The sequence below is a fragment of the Zootermopsis nevadensis genome, unplaced genomic scaffold (genome assembly GCF_977971745.1).
Source record: "Zootermopsis nevadensis isolate Lab colony 2312 unplaced genomic scaffold, Znev_1.0 Znev_ptg000022l, whole genome shotgun sequence".
In the NCBI taxonomy this organism is placed as follows: Eukaryota; Metazoa; Arthropoda; class Insecta; order Blattodea; family Termopsidae; genus Zootermopsis; species Zootermopsis nevadensis.
In genome coordinates, this window is record NW_028259154.1 from 14,311,533 (window position 1) to 14,331,338 (window position 19,806).

The 19,806-nt window shown below is 36.5% G+C and overlaps 1 protein-coding gene across 2 annotated transcripts in view; it reads right to left on the minus strand.

Moving 5' to 3' along the window:
• The window catches only part of LOC110839745 (uncharacterized), a 276,902-nt gene that overhangs the window by 131,276 nt on the left and 125,820 nt on the right, over nucleotides 1-19,806 (minus strand). Inside the window, exons 1-2 of one of the 2 annotated variants that reach the window (XM_087353670.1) lie at nucleotides 19,365-19,705; nucleotides 8,592-8,632 (exon numbers count right to left, since the gene is read on the minus strand). In XM_087353670.1, the coding sequence (XP_087209796.1) occupies nucleotides 8,592-8,632; nucleotides 19,365-19,393 (70 nt within the window). In that variant the 5' untranslated portion in view covers nucleotides 19,394-19,705. Of the gene's footprint in view, nucleotides 1-3,858; nucleotides 4,377-8,591; nucleotides 8,633-19,364; nucleotides 19,706-19,806 lie in introns of those variants that run through there. The other variant, XM_087353669.1, reaches the window with a different exon arrangement.

Genomic DNA, 19,806 nt, shown 5'->3' on the forward strand with positions numbered 1-19,806 from the left:
CCGTTATGTTTGTTAAATAAAATAACCAACTTCATGATGCATCAGGCTAAGAAACCTGCGGCTCTTATGACAACCTAAGATTTATTAAGGTGTTTACAAAAGCCCACAACTGAATCCTATCCCTAGCCTTATCAATCCATTCCACAAATTAACTTACTTTTATATTAATTTCAACATTATTCTCCTACATAGGCTATGCCTAAGTCTCTCTAAAAAAATTCCAATTTTCTCCTCGTTCGTCCTATCATTCTCGATTTAAACACTTTAATATTTGATTAGAAACAAAGTTATGAAATTTCTCATTTTTAATTAACACAAACCTGCTGTTAATTCCTTTCGTTAGGTGCAAATATTCTCATCAACAATATGTTCTCAAAATGGCTAAATAAAACAGCAAACAAAAAAACCAGACAGCATCTTTTGACTTAAATTACTGTTGCATTGAGCCCTTCTATTGCCGGTAGCGTCAGGCGCCTGAAACATATTTCATTAACACCTGTTATAGGGTGACAGAACCATTATATCGTAATTTATAACAAACCTGACTCATTATGCACTTATCACATGATATTACTCTGTGAATGAATTCAGAATACAAAGAGGTGGAAAACGTTATTTAGAAATTCGATTTTGTTGCATAGATTTCTTACCTTTTCATGCATCACATTTCGAAATTAATAGACTATATATGCATGTCTCATCACTCACGCTCATACACCGAGAGCAAGGAGAAGTCGTGGGTTCGAATTCCGCCTAGGGCATGGATGCATTTATTTTACAGCAGGTAATTAATTTAAACGTCTCGAAACTGTGCCAGGACTTCTATATGGATTGAAAATGATTTTCACTGTTGAACAAAAATCAAGTAAAACATTCAAAGGAGGGCCTTGAATATGATCAAACATAACAAATAATATATTTTATTACAAACCAAAAGAGCGTTTTAGTAAGCCTATATAGAATACACCGATAATTAATAACTGACCCGCCTACATAGTAAATAACGTAGAAGGGCGATTAAAATAGAAACTCGACGGATGATCAAGATTTAACAGAAAAATGTCCTGCAAATTTCTTGTTTTTCTACACGAACCCAGAAAATCTGACCTTTCAACAATTTAGCCTACGACATAATTTATTTCTGTAACAACGCGGCTACGGAAAATTGTATCGTTCTAGGAAACTACCACGAAAAATGTATTTATCCAACAATGCAGCAAGGGTAAAATTTTGTGTTTTATGAATGAGATCATGGAACCTGAAATTACATGAAAGTATTCATTGAACAATTTAATTTAGCAAAATTATTATAAGTTTTAAATTTCTAGTTTTCTCTACAAACCATCATTGCGTACTGCATGGTATTTCGCTAACAAGCATTATAAATTCTTACTAAAAATAAGCTAATGAAGCTACCGGCTTTATAGAACGTTCTCCATTCAGCTAACAGATTCTGACAAATTATCTATGATACAAGTTACCGTGTCATATACAAACATTTGATATTTCATTACATCATTTCGAGACTTGTAATTTTCGCTGTTTCTTCTTTACAAGACAAATTAATTGATAATTTATCTCTATCGTGCGTTGCATAATTAACGAGAACTAACTCGCACGTTCAACTCTTTCTCTCTTTTCTGCCCCCAGAAACATTAATTTGCTTCTAATACATCACAACTCAAGAGTCTTCACGATTTCAAGCTGATAATAATGAAACTCGCTATGAACATGAAATTAAACAACTAGACCGAGGAAAACGTCCCACTTCTATTCTTTTGACAGTCCTTCACATATCGCATGTAACATACTTCAGAGTTCTCCTCAGAGTCTTCACAAGATACCATGACCAGATTCCATTCTGATGCAGTTAAATCCAATCTGCAATCTCACATATTACCTCCTTAAAATATATTTTAATACTGACTTCTCATCTATGTCTAGTTATCCCTGGTGGTTTTCTCTTTAAGTTTTCCAACCAAAATCTTATATGCATTTCTCATTTCTACCATGTGCGTCACATATGGGCCACCCATATCATCCACCTTTATTCAGTAAACCTAACAATACTAAAATGGTTATTATCCATGATATTTATTTTAAAAAAAATTGTATTGCTACTTATGGCATTTTTGAAAAGAACTATTCACCATTCGTGAATTTACACACGTTACTATTAATATTAGGTAAACTGAGAATATATATTAATAAAAACTAGTTTAGAAAACGTCGAGTTGGCAAACCTGATCATATCGAAGAATAATCTTGAAATAAATCTAAAAGAAACAATACATGAAGATGTGAACTGAATTTAACTGGTCCATAGTTTCGTATTGTGAATTAAAAACACTGAAATATTTGGTTATGTAAGAAAGACTAATTGGCTTAAACCATGTTACAAAATTAAGAATTTTTGGTCACGGATTTATATAATCCTTACAACAGCCCTGACTTATAAAACCGCCACGATATTCCGGAATTATTTAGGCCTGAGCTCCGCGGTTTCCAACACAAGGCCCACAGCATAGAAGAATACTTCTGCTACTATTTCTACAGCCACACTCCTTACACTTTTCTATGGAATTAAAGCTTTCGCCGAATAAATCAGCATCACTAGGGTAGAACACAATTCTGCCACCAGCGTTTTAAGAAACGTTATGCAGGCACTTCCTATTCTTACTCATCTTTTATGTTCATCCAGTTGTATAACTTTATAACGAGGAGAAAATTACACAAACAGTCGGTCTTACATCTCACACGCACATCCAATGAACAACGTGCAGATATCCGGAAACATTCGTTTCACGCTTTTCACTCTGATACAACTAAAAGGTTCAAGGGATTTAGATGACTAGTAACAATTTATATCATGCAACAGCTGCTGTCGTGTTTATATTATGTAATCGCAAGATATTGTCCACAATCACGACACACACCACTCCAACACACTTTTACACCGAGCCTTCTCACGAAGCGGAAAGTCTCAGACAAATACAAGGCTCTCTAGATGTAAGAACACCTGTTAAAAACCACCTTCCTGATTTTTACGTAATACTTACTGCAACACGTTTATAGGTGTATATTGGCAGGGTGTTTAGCACGATTGGAAGGGATACAATTGCATCCAGAAATTAAGTAAGAAAATCTAAACTGGAAGAGACAGCTTGGAAAACCTGGGAGTAAATGTGAAAGTAACATTTAAATGTGTATTATAGAAAACAATAATGAACATTCTGGAGCCTTTTGATCAGCTGAGCTACTGTCAGTTTCTCAAGTATGACAATGCTTGATTAAATTAATTATATTTTGGTCTCTCATCCAAAGAACCTAGTTCTTAACCTGTGGGACGCGTTCTCATTGAAGGGTTGAACGAAATTTCTACAGGCGGGGAAATACAGTATTTTGGACAAAACTGGCGGATCTTTGGACTTAAACTTTAATTAACTACTTTCAAGACTTTAAAATTTATGTTTCTGGCTCAAGTACGCCGTTTTGTGTCATTATTGTGTATATAAACTCTGGGTATCAATATTACTTATGTGAGGCAAGATTTTTGCCCTCTGTTGGTATCAAACAACCGCTTGGACTCCGAAAGCGAAATGCAATGTGCTCTAAGCTCAAACCAAAATATGACCAAATGGAATTTAAAAAGCAGAGGAAAGATCCGTTAACATTAAAAATAATAATTATACGTCATTTTATTATTGACCTCTTATTAAGTAATACTATAATTTTCTTCCTGTTATGTTTATACATTTTACAACTCAGAGTGAAAGACTGGGAAGTTAGACGTTTAAACTTATAGTAAAATAAACTTATTATAAGGCTAAGAAATTTAAGGCAAAACGAATTACAAGGAAAACCTGAAGAAATTAAAATTCATATTGAAGAAAAAGGGTACGAGATATGAGCTCAATTAACGTAGATCGAGACAGGATCTAATAGCGCACATTTTTAAATAAGATGATCAACATTCAGTTTTCATGAAAGCGAAAAATTTAACCAACTACTAGCATTTCAAAGAACACCTCATAACATGGCGTAAATGTAGTTAAGTTCTCTTTACCCACTTATTTCTTCCACATCATGTTCCTGAACAAATGCTGACAAGACAAAAGTCGAGATTCAAATCTTACAGCTTATAGTCACAGCTCTTTCCAAGAAGTGCCACGATTTCCAACATAGGTTTGTAACCCCACAGAAACTCGCACAAAATTCTACGTGTAACATTGTCATTAAAATCAGCTTAACCATTTTTCCTTCAAAGCGCCGTATGCTGGTTTTTGTTCCAACCCATCACCTACGAGGATCGTAGCCACTTCAGGAGAAGTCTCTGGTGCGCATGAGTGTTTCTTCACAAGGACAAGCAGACGACACTAGAGTAAATTAAGGTAAATTTATCTACAAATCAACAATGACATGGAACATAAAAGTATTTAAAACATGATGTGTGTTTGTTTTAAACGTACACAAGATACGATTACATGAACATAAAACAGGTGCAGTATGACAAGGAAGTATTTTAGTAGTTTTAATTACGACAGTAAAAGTTAAAAGTAATTTTATACCAATCTCTTATGCTGGGTGTTTGATAATCATATATACGTATGTTTACATGGTCTCCAGAAATGTTTGGAAGAAATAAACTTTTATGTTTAACACCTCTGTATAGTGTATTCTAATGAAGTTTATAGTTTTATTCCCACTTTTATGGAACCGGAATGGTCATCATTATCTACACAGAAACCTATTACTAGTTACAATTCAACCTTGGACACACATCCACTGAATATTAATCTACAATCTAATTTCGCTTAACCAGCTCAAAACGTTATATGCGTCTCTTGTTTAAATAGTTCGTGCCTCACTTGAGGAGTACAATTTGTAAAAATCCTCATTATGTAAACTGTTTAAAATACTGTACTAGAATTTGAGGTTTTCACGGCGGAAAGTCCGAAGATGGCTGTCTTCTAGGTTGTAGCGCCGTCTAGTCTGGGTAGAAGTTCACCGACGTTTCAGAATTCCTTGCTGCCTCCATCCTCCCCGATGATGGAGGCAGCAAGGCATAAAGCAGACAGTCATCTTTTATTTAAAGTGCTTCGTTCCTTTATCTCTGACACGTCCAAATAACTTACTTAGAGCTTAGTTTTTAAACATGGCATATCTATGCTTGTTACTATTCGCCCATTTGTAAAATGGTCATTATATAACCATATGTAAAAATAATTTAATAATATTTAAAGTTGAAATTATTATCTGTAAATATAACTGTCAAAGAGAAATGAGGTGCGAGATAAAATTACTTATTCCGTAAATCCTTTTTCATAACAACATTAATTTTAAAATTGTTACGGCTTCCCAAACCGCAAAATATGAGGATGTTAGCAAATTAATTCCTTCCAGCTATTTGCGTGCGTGTGAATCAGCGTCTCTTACTTTGAGGGAAGAACAAGCACAAAGCTCTCTGGAGTTATGGCCTAAGCATGAAGCAAGCTAAGTGAGCAATGTAGGATATTCCACAACCAGAAACTTCGAGGCTGGCTGGTCATCTAGCATCGTTAATATATTTAAATCTAGTGTTGGCATGTGGGAAAGACAAGAAACGCATGCAAAGTTCTGACCAGGAAATTGATTAGAAAACAACCACAATGAAGATCAAGAACGAGATGATGGAATAAAATTAAGTAAAGGAAATAAGTTGTGACGATTGGAGGTGAATGAAACTAATTCAGGATTATATTTTTTGGACTTAAAATAATACTAATACACAATTCACGCCTTCTTAAATCTACGTTTAAACTGAAATGGGTATGTTTTAAAATATGTACAAACGTTTGGTGTTGAAGCATGAGCAAACAATAGGGATTTTATGGCCACACCAACTCGGCGCAAGCTGCCATTTATCTAGTTATAAAGTCACATGTTAAAGCCGCAGCTACACATTTATATTTTCAAACACCTGAACAGGTTAGGACACCAAACGCGCAGAATTTTACAGCGTCCAGTGAGAACATTTGGCAAGCGAAATTTTACGACCTTTAGCTATACTGTGTTTGATTTATGTGAGTTTTCTTTTGAACTCATAAACTTTCATTCTCTTATATTCTTTCGGCTGTTGCAATATTATTTCATTTTTATTGGTAATTTTCTCTGCGGATAAAATCTTATTTTCTTTTCAGTGACTTGACCTTCAGAGCTATGAAGATAACAAACAAATTGCCTAGTTGTAAAAATTCTACGAGAGTGTTTCATAACACACTTCAGATTAAAATAAATTGGATTCTATTCTACTCCGGCGATTCTGAAATTCGGAGAGCGGTAATTGCCATCACAACACAAAGAACAATGGCTTTTGTAAGAAGTTTAATCCACTGATTCTTGAAACGGAGGTAAGATCAGGTAGGAATCGAACTTTGAAATATCAAAATTTATTATTTACGAGAGCATCGCGTTGTAGAGGTTTTGTGAAGTAAAGGTGTTACGCAAGGCGAACTCGCTCTAGTGACATGTTTCGAAACTCATTACATTTGTTTCATGCGGACAATGTAAACCACTTCTCCCATCGTGTTCACAGTTCCCGGTAAGAAGAGCATAAATCAATGTAAAGTACTTTTCATCAGCAATTCTTAAAATATATTGCGAGTTGTCGACCTCACAGTTTTGGTGGGTGAGAGTGAGAGAGAGAGAGAGAGAGAGAGACTAAATAAAACTCGGTGTAAAACCTGTTCTCTATGGACAATAAGTGTGAATAATCTTCTTGTATCAAAGGTCATTGCATTAGGTCGAGTTATTTACCGTATAAACGGAGCTGCATATGGTACTGTATCTTCAACATAAAGTCTATAATATGAAATGTAAGATTTATGTCCCAGATTTCATACGGATTCTACTTTTACTTGAGGTCGTTAACTTTCCGCCCTTCTTTTTGGATACCCCCTCTACCCCGGGGCGCCATCACGCAAACTGATTGATAGCGCAATTGTCTGCAGGTCCTCATTGCCCGCAACTAACAAATATAAAGTAAAAACCAGTTCTTGAGGAATGGCGGTGGGAAGAGTGAGGGACCACATTACAGATTGAGACGATACAGAAGACATTCTCACAGTTTTACTGCGCAAACATTTGCTTATATCGTCTTTAGTTATTACGTATAAAGCAGAGATATATTATACTAAGTACGTATGTACACTTGGAATGCTAGACACAGAATTACGCCTCTTTCGTTAATGGTCGGGTTAGAAATTGCAGAATATTTTAAGTGCATCGCACTTTAGTCAGAAGATTTGACCAAGCCAAACAACTCTCATTCTTCACATACACCATGAGGACAAAGAACTGCTAGATGTGTTACAATACTTCGAAATTTTCTGATAATCTAGAAATGCTCCAAATGCTTCCTATGCTGTTTAACCCAAGGGGTCAGTGGTCAGTATTCTGATGGTGTGGATTAGATTCAGCTGACTCATGATAGTATCAAGTTACAGGATATTATTGAGAATTCGTGCCCTATTAAGGACAGGGAGTATGACCACCTACCCAAATACAAGATTCTCAGTAATGACTCTACTCCATAGAAATTATTAGCTAGTGGCCTGTATCTGGTTCAAACGCTGAACTCACGACGGAGCGAGCTAATCAAGACATTCAAGAAGGGAGGTGAGAAAGACAAACAAGTTAAAGGGAGAAAAATAGGAGAACACTGCTGAAACCTTGTGCGATTTTAGAAATTTTTAAATTTTGTATATTAATAGACCAACGAAAATTGCCAACGGCATGCATCAGTTGAATGACACATTTTCGTTAAAAAAACTTTATACGGAAAACAAATGTAGCATTGTGTTGTCCCATCAGAAATTAGGATGTGAGGGAAGAAAATGACGAAAACGTAAATTTAGAATAAGAAACGGCGCTATGATTTTAACAAAATGACTAATACCAACCAGTCTCCAATATTTCTGGTTCTCACCGCGCAGAATATGAAGATGACTGTCTTCTGGGTTGTTCCGTGTTGTGTGGTAGAATTTTACCAACGTTTCAGATATGTTTGCATCGCCCTGAAGTGTCTAGTGGTGTTTCCCAAACCCTTCCACTCAAATGCCAGAACGGCACCTAAATTATGCTACAACCATTTCCTTTCATATCCCTTCTAATTTATTATGATTTAATCATCCTATTATTTAACGCTATATAGTCAGACACACAGGCGGCACTGTTAAATAAAACCCGTCCTTCCATCCATAATAATGTGCGTTACATTTTGAAGTTACAGTATATTTACATGAAATTTAAAGGTTGGAACGTTCTTTGCTTCGGGATATATCAGTTAGTAGCACTGTCGTAACGTAATCATCAACAGAACACAACAATTTCCGTGGGAATTGAATCTTCGTGAATTATAGTGTCTTTAGGCAAGCATTAGCTAATTAACCACTGTATGCAACAAGAGGATAGTGAAACTGAGTAGTCATGTTACAGAAATCTAGCCGGAGGCAAATCGTATAAAACTTTCTTCAGTCCCCTCTTCGGATTCAGCGTTACGTAACACAAGGAATTATAAAATGAAAGAAGAGAAGATAATAAATAACACTTACCCATGATAAGACAGCCAGTTGACTCTTCAGAAGCAGACACCCTGAAACACAAGCGAGGGGGTGACAGGGTTATTTTGGGCCCTTAATGCTTGCAATCAGAAAGCCACTATGATTACGTACCATATAAATTCCTCTCATAAATTCAATAATTTCATATTAAAACTGAGAAAATTGTAATTTTTTTTACGAACTACTGCATGTATTCGTTTCTTTGCTTTGTAAATCTTCTTAGAGATTCAGAAAACAGAAATACTGTTTGTAACAAAAAGAATTTAAAGCGGTATTCAATATATTTCGTCAATATCAATGAGACAGGAATAATTATAATATATAAATATTAACATGTATAAAACCTAAAGAGAAGACACCAATAGGAATACTTAAGCGTAAATGGAAGTAAAATATTAAAATATCTGTTGAATGGGTTTTGTATGCCTATATTCTGGTTTGTCATTGTATTCAGTTATTAATTTTGTAGATTTAGTTTTCCGACATTTATTCACAGTTGTGCTTCAGTTAGAAATATATCTTAATGTTGTTATGAAAATATAAACGCAGACAGCATGAAGGCAGGAGACAACTTTAATTTTAATCACACAGTCGGAGACTGTACTAAGCTCTGAACAAACCTACCATTTATTCACAGCACCTTATACCCTTGGAATCGATTAATCATTATTTGGGCAAATCAAATTTCACGCTTCATATAATTCTGATTTCTTCGGCTACAAGTAGTTACAGTCTCTGCATGGAATCGTGTGTCACTATTTGTAAAGATAATCAAATAGATCAACAGAGTCATTAAGATACACTGTCAAGTGTTCGCAGAGTTTACTACAATTTTGCAACTACCTTTTAAACCTACACATACATTTTACTCTTCCTGACAGAACTAATTACTAGATATAAGAATGCCAGCATATCCATGAACACTGCAAGGTAGCCAACTTTGTTACCCTCAAAAAAAACTTTAGCATCAGGAAAGGGCAGGACTTGGTGTTTGTAATATTCTTCATGTTCCTCAACACTAAATATATCTGGCATGGTATATACCATTATCTGTAAATAACATTAAACAACCGAGCTGTTTCTTTTAAATATGGTCTACACAAAACTGCTTGCTTGCTTGCTTCATCAGCAGGGCCTGATGGTCGAGGCAGAACCTCTATAACTTCTACTATAATTTCTACTAGACTACACAGCGCAACGACCCAGAAGACAGCCATCTTCAGACTCACCGCTGTGAGAAAAAAATATAATTTTTCTTAGTGGTTACTACGTATTAAAGAAAGTAGTGGCACTACATCAGTGATTAGGTTTCGTCTTCTGATCCGTGCCAGAGTTATTTGGCACGTCAATTCTTACACACCCAGTCCTTTTCAGTTCCATGGACCACGCTACGACGTTGTACCACTCGTTCCTTAAATTTCACATACCTGCAGCTTGCTGTGAGTCGAAGCATGTGAATGAACCTAATGTTTATTTCTTGTTGTAAATGTTTCGTCTTCAGAGTAATAAAGAATTATTGTTGACTGGGGAGGCTATACAAGCTTTCACCTCACGAAATCAGATAGATATATACCAATGGTGTCGTCGATCTCTCGAACGGTATGCAAGAGATAGAGCCGTATTTCACTTCTATTTCGACAAGAGATTAAGAATAAGCAGAGGGCATCGTAAATTAGCAGTTGACAGCATCGGTATACATTTGTTATTTGCATAAACTAAATATAATGAACGTGTAAAAGTGAAGCCATGAGATATCTCGATCAGTTTACATAGTATTTCGCATATTTTGTCTAAATAACTGTTCCAAAATATTTGGTTACATTATGTGCAGGGCATCGACGCTAAACGTTTTCGGGTGAGCTTCCTTCTTGACATATATCGGTTCAATATAATCAGTTTGCAAGACAATCAAATTTAACCGAGTGGCTTTCTAAAGAAACGTACATCTGCTTGGTGACAAAACAAAATATAAAACATTAAGGTCTATTACTTCTGTTAGAAAGATTCTTCGATTAAGAAAATACATTCAAAATAAATTTTACTCTTACACAGTAATCCGATAATCTTTTCGATAATATTTATATAGAAAATAAATTAATATGAAGGCCAATTTTGTACGCAAACTAGTGGAATAAACACTGACAAATTTGATTATACTGACCTACTCCAACAAGGAATGCGCTTTTTCATATTCTCTGCATGAGTTTATATGACTCTCCTAAAATTTCAGCTAAAGAACTGTCATCCTGACTTTTAGACTCTACAGATTAAAACAATATACAGTAGTCATTGTTTATACGGTGGTCTAGTGCTATTTTATATATATTTTAATAGGTCTAGGTGCCCTAATATTGAATACCTGACAAACTAGCAATATTCGTCTTTCAATAAAATAAAACTAAAACTACGTACCAGCAACTCCAAGGAAACATTAAGAATCAGGAAAACTATAATTTATTTTCACTCAAAGTGATTTCAGCAGCACTGGAAGCGACAGATATGGAAAGAACTAGAACATTTACCGACATGCATTAAGTTGTATTTCACTGTCTTTTCAGTAGGAATAATTAGCATGTGTAAACATGGCTGCTTAGTTGACAGTATACACCAAAGAAGAACAGTGAACTCCGATTTGATTGTTTTGGTCGGAATACATGATCTTCGGGCTGAGATTAGAACCCGTAACCTCCCGATTACTAGGTAAAAGTGTTAAACACTCTGCAATGACATTCGGTAGTATCCATGCACACTAAATTATTCTCTCCCTGCCAAACACCTATTAGCCTAATGTATAATCGAGTTGATGGACTGTAACAAATGTATGCTATAAATGACCGAATCTAATTTCGGTGATGCAATTACTGACATCTGGTACCATAACATGTAGTTTAGAAACAAAGTTCCCTACATAGCCCGGGTTCACAGCAGGTCAAGAAACTTGTTTTGGATACAATGTCGATGTAAGACTTCGAAGAAATTGATGTTATATTCCACAAGCAGCCACGCCAGACAAATATGCTGTTGAATGTCTAATTAATGCGTGTACCACGTTATTTATACCTGAAAGCAGAAATATTACGCATTTACTCTGTTCATAAATATGTATGAGTGTGCCTAATGCAAGATTATAAGAAACAAAGAGTTATTTTGTAAACGTACAAGGACTTACTCAACTGAACATTCTTTGTCTTTAGAATTAACTGGTCACAAAGTACAGAAGCAAATTTCAAAGCTCATGATCGCATCTGGTGTTCTTGCAATAATTTAAATTAACATAAAATTGTATAGACCTGCTCCTTGTACAATTAAACTATCTTTATTGCTTATACATACGCAAAAATTTCTACAATTTCAGTTTCTCGCAGCGGCGATTACGAAGAAGGTGGTCTTCTGGGTTGTTGCGCCGTGTAGTCTGGTAGAAGTTTACTGACATTTCAGAGGTTTTGCCGTCTCCATCATCAGAGTGATAGACCTGATCATGGAGGCAGTAAGCACCTATGGATCGTCGGTAATCGTTTACCAGATTACACGGCGGAACAACCCAGATGACCGCCAACTTCATGCAATCTTTTGCCAACTTTGTTCCTGTTCCCGACTATTATTATATATATCCGACACTGAAATATCCTGTATGAGTTTGCACCATACATTAAAGCTGTCTGAATTTCATGTTTCTTAAACAAGACAAGGCAGGATACTCCGTGACATCATTATACACTACTCTATATAAGCCTTCTTCTTAAAAGATAAACTCATTCAACCAACGGCTCGTTAACCAAGCCATTCATATATCTTAATGAAAGAGAAGATGTTCGTACAGTCAGCGGGTCGTTGTCCATAACACAGATGCCTGAGAGATGTCATGTCTATACTTTTAACGCGTTTTTGAGTTCTCTGCATAAATATCGTAAAATGAACGCGTGATTAATATGTCGTACCTCTTTATTCAACCGGCCGCACATTCCATACCCTAAACTACTGAACGGATTTCGATTAGATTTGGTGATATAGACCTGCACTGAATCTGTCGAGGTGATTTAATTTTTTTTTCCTTTAGCGAAATACAATATATTTTTTCGTTGAAACTTAATCAGTATATGCTATGAAGATGCTGATTGTGGTATTCTGGGTTGTAACATCTTGTAGTATTGTAGGTGGTTACTAGCGTTTATTAGGAGCATATCACCTCCATGTTTAATCTTGAAGAAAATTAACTTTGCAGTAAAATGTTTTCACAATTCTTCGAGGTGTAAAAATACGTAGAATACTACAAGTGTTGTAGGATTGCATAATGTTTTCCCTGTAAATAGAAAGGGACGGTATAAGTAATTAGTAGAATATTGTTTTAATACCTTGGCCTGTAAACGAAGACATAAACAGCGTTAACAGCTCAGGTTTGTTAGTCTGGATAAGCCATCTAGACTAAGACTGGTGTTCTCAAAATGTGAAGACAGAAGTGAACTGAGTCTGAAATGTACTCCACTCGATTTATTTACATCTGGATCTCGGTGGGCCTAGAGTAAATGAAAACAGGAGTAGTGAATGTATTTACAGAGGCACGCAAAACAAATTTCCTCAACATTTCAGATTTATATTAAAATATTTACAGGCTTTACTATACGCGCCATACACGAGACGCAGTGTTAAATGTGCACAGCAAAAGGCCATGGGGTAGAGGTATGACTCCATACTGTCTTAGCATCAATACTGAATAGAGGTGAGCAGTTTAGGACCCTGATCTTTAATGAACAGGAGGTTGGGTGGGCCCCAGAGCCAGAATGGAAGTTGTAATGAAGAAATAGGTTGTACTCTGCCGGGAATCGCAAGCCGGACTTCCAAGTCGTCGCCTAATCAAGACACTGAATGAGTTATACAGGTTCTAATATCACATTATGTCGTTATGTTCTGGATGGTCCCTGTTGAAAATACGTATTGGCTTTACACACGAGCCTTGCTGTATTTCTTCTGTTAAGAGTATAAAACATAAATATTTTGTATGTTGTTATTATTTACCATTAGCATTATTAACTGCATGAAACTTTAATTGCAACATTCTGATTGGTAACTAATAAGGGACTTTGGTCAATTTAGTTGATATTCCAAGAATTCTTTAACTATTCTAGCGGTAACTTCTTAAGCTTCACATTAGTCTGCCTGCCTGCCAGCGGATGGTTTCAGAGTTATATTTAGAAATTAGCCCTATTATTATTGTTGTTATTAATATTATAATTGTTATGATATTTAACTACTGAGGAACGACTATGCCAAAAGACTTCCCCCATCCTTCTTGGAACCTTCCAGTAACAACAGCGGTGGAGATCAGAAGAGCCTTTTGTAGTTCCAGATAGACACAGGCCTGTGTTGTTGGCGATATAAAAATGTCAGACTGCTGTTCATAATTCTTGGAATTATACCTGTTACTACCATTATCTTAGACGTCTTGCTGTGTCAGTTTTTCTTTTATTTCTGTAGCCATTGCAAATAATTATGGGTGCAAGAGGAGATATCGCAGCCAGTATTATCACAGACTAACAGGACTCTTAACAAAGAAAACCTGTCTTTATTCACACGGATTTTTCAGAGAACTTAAAGGCGCCTTCAAATGAAACGTGCAGGCTAAATGTACATTACAGTTTCAGGCGCCTCTCGCTAATAAATGGGCGTCCTTTAACGTTTTCCATTACCACGCCTCTGTGTAATGCCTGTAATAACTCTTTATACTTAATAACATCATCATATAGTTCTCTGGCAGCGGAACCTGAAGGTAGTCGCAAGACACGATCCTCCATCTACCTGCCATCCTGGCAACCTGTCTACCCCAGATCCATCTCAATATTCCTCCCGTCTGTTAGCACTTCCAAGGAACTGATTTCCAACAGATTTCCTCATAAAAATTGTGTATGTATTGTCTTTCCCGTCGCACCCTTCGTGTTTTCACTATCCAATCAACACACGAAGTGTCTCATTATGTGACATCCTAATTATAGATTTATTTTATCGTAGGACTCCTGAGCACTTCCTTTTCAAACATTGTCATTTACGTTTCTTAACCTCAAAGTAGGCTTAAGAGACAACGTTTCACACTTATGAAATATATAAACATTATTTTTATAGTTTAGTTATATTCAGTTTTAAACACTGTCCATTTTCTTCATATATATCACAAATCGTAAACGCCAATTACAATAGCAAGTCGCGGTTCTAAATAACATTTTAAATTCTCTAAAACGTCTAGTTGTAATTATATCTAGATAAACGCTACAGGCCCTAAATTGCTACATAGCTATCACTACCATTCAAACTTACATTTCTTCTTTCCTAATAATCAACTGAAATATCTCTACAAAGTACCTGCAATGGAAGAAGTTGGTTGGTAAGTCTGAAGTGTACAGACTACACGGACCACCTAAGTATGTATGGGGCTATACTATTAAGATAAATCTTTAATAAATTATGTAGGAGGAATTGAACTATATTCATCTGGCTAATAATGAAGACCGGTGGTAGACCGTTGTGAACATGATAATAAATCCATAAGAGGCACAAAGTTTCTTGTCTAGATGCGTGTACAATCCTCTTTTCAAGGACACCGCTCCATGGATACACTTTGTTCACATTCCTCTCAATATCCCCCTCCGCCCAGAGAAATATCAAAGAACTCAACAACAACAACAACAAAAATGTTTTGTACGTAAAACACTGACATCATGTCAATAGTTAACAGATAACTAATTGCCTCTTTTTGTTTCCAGTTTGATTTAGTGACAGACAAGTAACTACTGGATCTTGTCTTCAGAAAAATGTGCTTGTGTTAGGTATCAAGTAATGTAATTGGCAGTTGAGTAAATCCAACAGATGTCACTGCCATCTAACTGGTAATGAAGTGCGTGCGATGCGGTCAGAGTCATGACAGTAATCAAAGCTCGGGTAATGGGTGTTTGTTGACGGTACAAGTACAGGGCGTGTCCCACCGGGATGAAACAGATTCAAAGGAGACGAAACTTCAAGCGGGAATAGACATAACAGACTCTCTAAACACGTGAACAGCATGCGGTCTAAGTCGGCTGTATAGTTTTATACAAAGTAAAAGGATAAGTTAAGTGTTTATTTATCTGTGGGCTGTCTCCCCCTTGCGTAAAGCAAAGGCTGTCGATAAAGTTGCACTTGGACAAGATAATACGCAACACTGATTCAGAAAAGTACGGTAATTGATTCTATTAATTGTCAATTTCATCTGCACAACTACCACCTATCCCGCTTCATGTATGGACATCTTCAGGCCATTTTAAAAATACCAACCTATTAAAAGAGCCATTTTCCATTACATAAACCATATTAACATTTTGTTAGCATCTTTATTGTACAATTATGCTATGTTATATTGTTAACTGTTAGCTTATATTTTGTATGTTATCTCTATTTCTTTTTAAGTATGTATTATTCGCATTTTCTTATTTAAAAAAGGTCCAGTTTTACAAACTAAAACATATTTTTATATTATATTTGTATCCGTATTCATCTGTATAGTTCTAGTGATTGATATTGTCACATGGTGAGAATATTCCTGCATATTAACTGCAAGAAACTGTTTCCGGTATCGATACCTGGCGTAAGTCCGTATACATGCCTGACAATCCACCAATAAAAGAGCATCTCGTGTGTAAGCGTTGCTCGCTGAAGTCATACAATGGGATCAGAGGTAAAGCTCAATGTATTCTTAATCTTGTAACTGGACGGAAATGAATAGCGAGCTTCACTCTTATGTCACTTTTCCGTCGAGGAGAAGAGAATGGATGAGCTTCAGAGTCAGCGCATTCACGAGCGCCCTCGATGAAACCGGCGGTCCTTCGTTGGACGCGATATAACAAAATCCGCCACTGGACACGCTCCTGAGTCAGTTCCATCGACCTCCCGTCTTCGTCTTTCACAAGCAGCGGCAATGACTTGGATCAGATGCGAGAAACGTTGAACCAGCATCAGCGTGTATCTTTCCACATTTGAAAGCGACTGGATATTTATGGCTGTTCATTCTTACGGGTTCAATTTTGCGTGAATCTAATTGTACGCCGTGCATGACTAACAAGCATTTAATGTCTTCAATGTTCTTACGAAGTCCACACTTTTAATTTATAACTTGCCTGTAATACTGCATAATGTTTAGAACATGTAGCTACAGTGGAATTATGCATACATATGTGTAAAATGAGGACAGAGTCGAGTTTCTACTATTTCAAAACACTTGGAAGCGTTATTTGCCAAGAACTGTGCCAGATCAACGATATTTTCAGGTTATAATATATAGTTTTACCTTCCGAAATGTTGCAAGTATTAAAGTAATCACTCCAGATGGAAACGACAATAAAATTTATATGATAATAATGTTTAAATTAAGAGGATAATTAAGTTAGAAAAATGCTTGCTGTAATAAAAGTTCTGAATCTTGCACTTTTCTGTCTCTCACAGCATTAAAAAGCCTAATATTAAAATCTGAAATACGTACCTGTTTTATTGGTTACGACTTTTACATTAAGGTTTTACCAAGATAAAATCATACAATGAGGGTTTTTTGAGAACAGTCTGTACAGGAGACAACTGGTAACACTTCAGTCGTGTGTTCTGTGGGTACCGGGTTGGCATCTCGGCTGAGTTACAGGTTATTCTGAACGAGGTTTTCCATGTTTATTTCTCAAAGCGAATACTTTTACATGACCTTAAAACAGCTCACGACGGCTCCTTTCCCAGTTCTGACAGACACAAATTTCATAATTATCTGTTCATGTCAACTAATTATAACAAAGAAAGTCGCGAAATAAATAAGCAGTTATTCATAACAGCCCTGACGTTCAGATTTCTGGTTCTCGCGGTGGGGAGTATGAAGAGCATTGCTCTCTATAGTCTGGCAGAAACTGACCGACGTTTCAGAGCTGTGGTTACTGCTTCCATTTTCAGGAACATGAATACACCGTGTGGCTTATCATCTTCTTGATGACGAAGCCAGTAAGCACCTTTGAAACGTTGGTCAATTTCTACCAGACTATATGGTGCAACATCCCAGAAGTCTTCAAATCCTGATGTCAAGTCGCGTCGAGTGGGTTACGGTAGGGTGATTGTTAATACAAACAGAACGAAATAAGTCGTCGCCTATTTTAATGTAGGTATACCGTCCACGAGATTTCGCTGTCAGCCCATTGGGCAACTTAATTTCTGGTACTGAGTCACTGTCTACAAAGAACCTCTAACAACTAGGAAAGTAAATAGAATAAAACCTCGTAGGGAACGAAGATAGTGTAGGAACTACACGCATGCCATTTAAAGTCTGATTACGTTCAGTGTGTATCAATGCTGGTGACTGTTGGAATCTGAATTAGGAAACAATGCGTAGAGACTATACTTATCTTATTACACTCATCTAATGTGAAATTGAAAAACTCCCTAAATGGACTTGACCTCTAACGAATTCCTTTGTGAAATATGCGTTACAGAGCCGACAGGAAGCTACTAAATGAAATTAACATAACATGTAAATGACGGTATGAGCAGCATGTCCACGCAAAATAAACCCTCGTAATCCAAAAACTGAATCTGAATGTTGTGCTAAAAGCAATGTCATGTGATTTCGAAATTAACTTTGACAACTTTCAGCCTACATATTTTATCGGTTTTCAACGTCTCGCTTTCTTTTCAGTATAACAAATAGTTTTGGAATGACCGGAGGGGAAGCGAACCTTTCAAGCCTTAGTGAAATAAAGAAAGGTGTCTGGCCCCAATCTATCAGCATGAATGCACCCTCGGGTGGTCGATGCAGAAAGCATCTCTCGCGGTGGTCGGTCTCATAATTAATACCATTAGCAGAATTAAGGAACAGAAACCAACGTAGGGCTTACTTGATTGATTTATACAGTCAGTATTCACATACACTGTTCAACGACCACTATGGACACGCGTTGTACTGACAAGCGATATCCCTAACCTCTCAACGTGTGCAGACATCGTTAAGAAATGCTTCTTGAGATAAATAGACTTCACTCATCTCTCATTCTCTTATATCCTAACATCACATTAAGTTTCCGAATGAGTGTCTCTCAAATATAAGTGTGACAGATGGCCCCGAGAGAAAAATATTATATTTAACAATTATCAAATAACCATCAGTGACTGAGGTTATTTCTTTCTAAGGGGCCCAACAGAGTAAGTACCCCCCCCCCCCATTCTCCATTACACCTGACGACGAAAACAGGTTTAGTTTTCGAAAAGCAGTGATCTTCACAATGCTAGACGATGGACTAAGTCCAAAAACTCAGTAACCTAGACTGAAAACAACATAGTCAAAACATTTCAGAATCGATTTCTAAAACAACTTCCTGGCTTTCAAGAACAAGTAAACAAAGTTTACCGCAAATTAGGGTACCCGTTATGGAACTAAAAGCGAATACACACATAGCCATAATTTCAATTTTCTATATAATTAGATCCAAAACCACTTATCCACTTCGTCATTATAACCTACTCCATTTATTCAGAATAACAGTTATCTTAAATCACCACAATCTTCATTATGAACCAACTCCATCGGATCACATTATCCCTATGTTAGCTCTGTAGATAATTCTGATGCGTGCTAACAGCTACCTTCTTCAGGAAGATGGGGTCAGGTTCCACGGCCGATACATATATTACGTGTTAGACGAGAGCTGCGTGTTGAGGCAGTAATGGTTTAATAGCAGAAAATTGCAAGCAGTCGCTTACAAAACGCTCGGTACTGACCTACTTAGAAGCCTCACATATCTTCGCATGACCCGTCATAGGTCACGACCCCCAGGTTAATCAGCCAATCCTCTACAGTCTATAATCAAGATGTTACCGAATCTCTTTTCATGTTTCTTGAGAGTTCAGAATCAGTTTCTAATAGAAGGAGAGACACAGTAAAAGGACGTTGTAGAAAGAAAAAGCATGTGGGCAGTGTTGCCAACTTAAGAATAGCAGGAAGCAAGGACTGCTCGCAACGAAAGAGTATGGTCATGGGTTAGTATCGTGACGTGTTGCCTTGAGAGCAGCATAACAATGTCAATAAACAGTTTAGTTGTCTGTTTATTGACATTGTCGCGTTTGGCATTGTTGTCTGTCTATTAACATTATTGGGTTTAACATTGTTGTAATCGTTTATAGACATTGTTGCTTTTGGCATTGTTATACTCGTTTATAGACA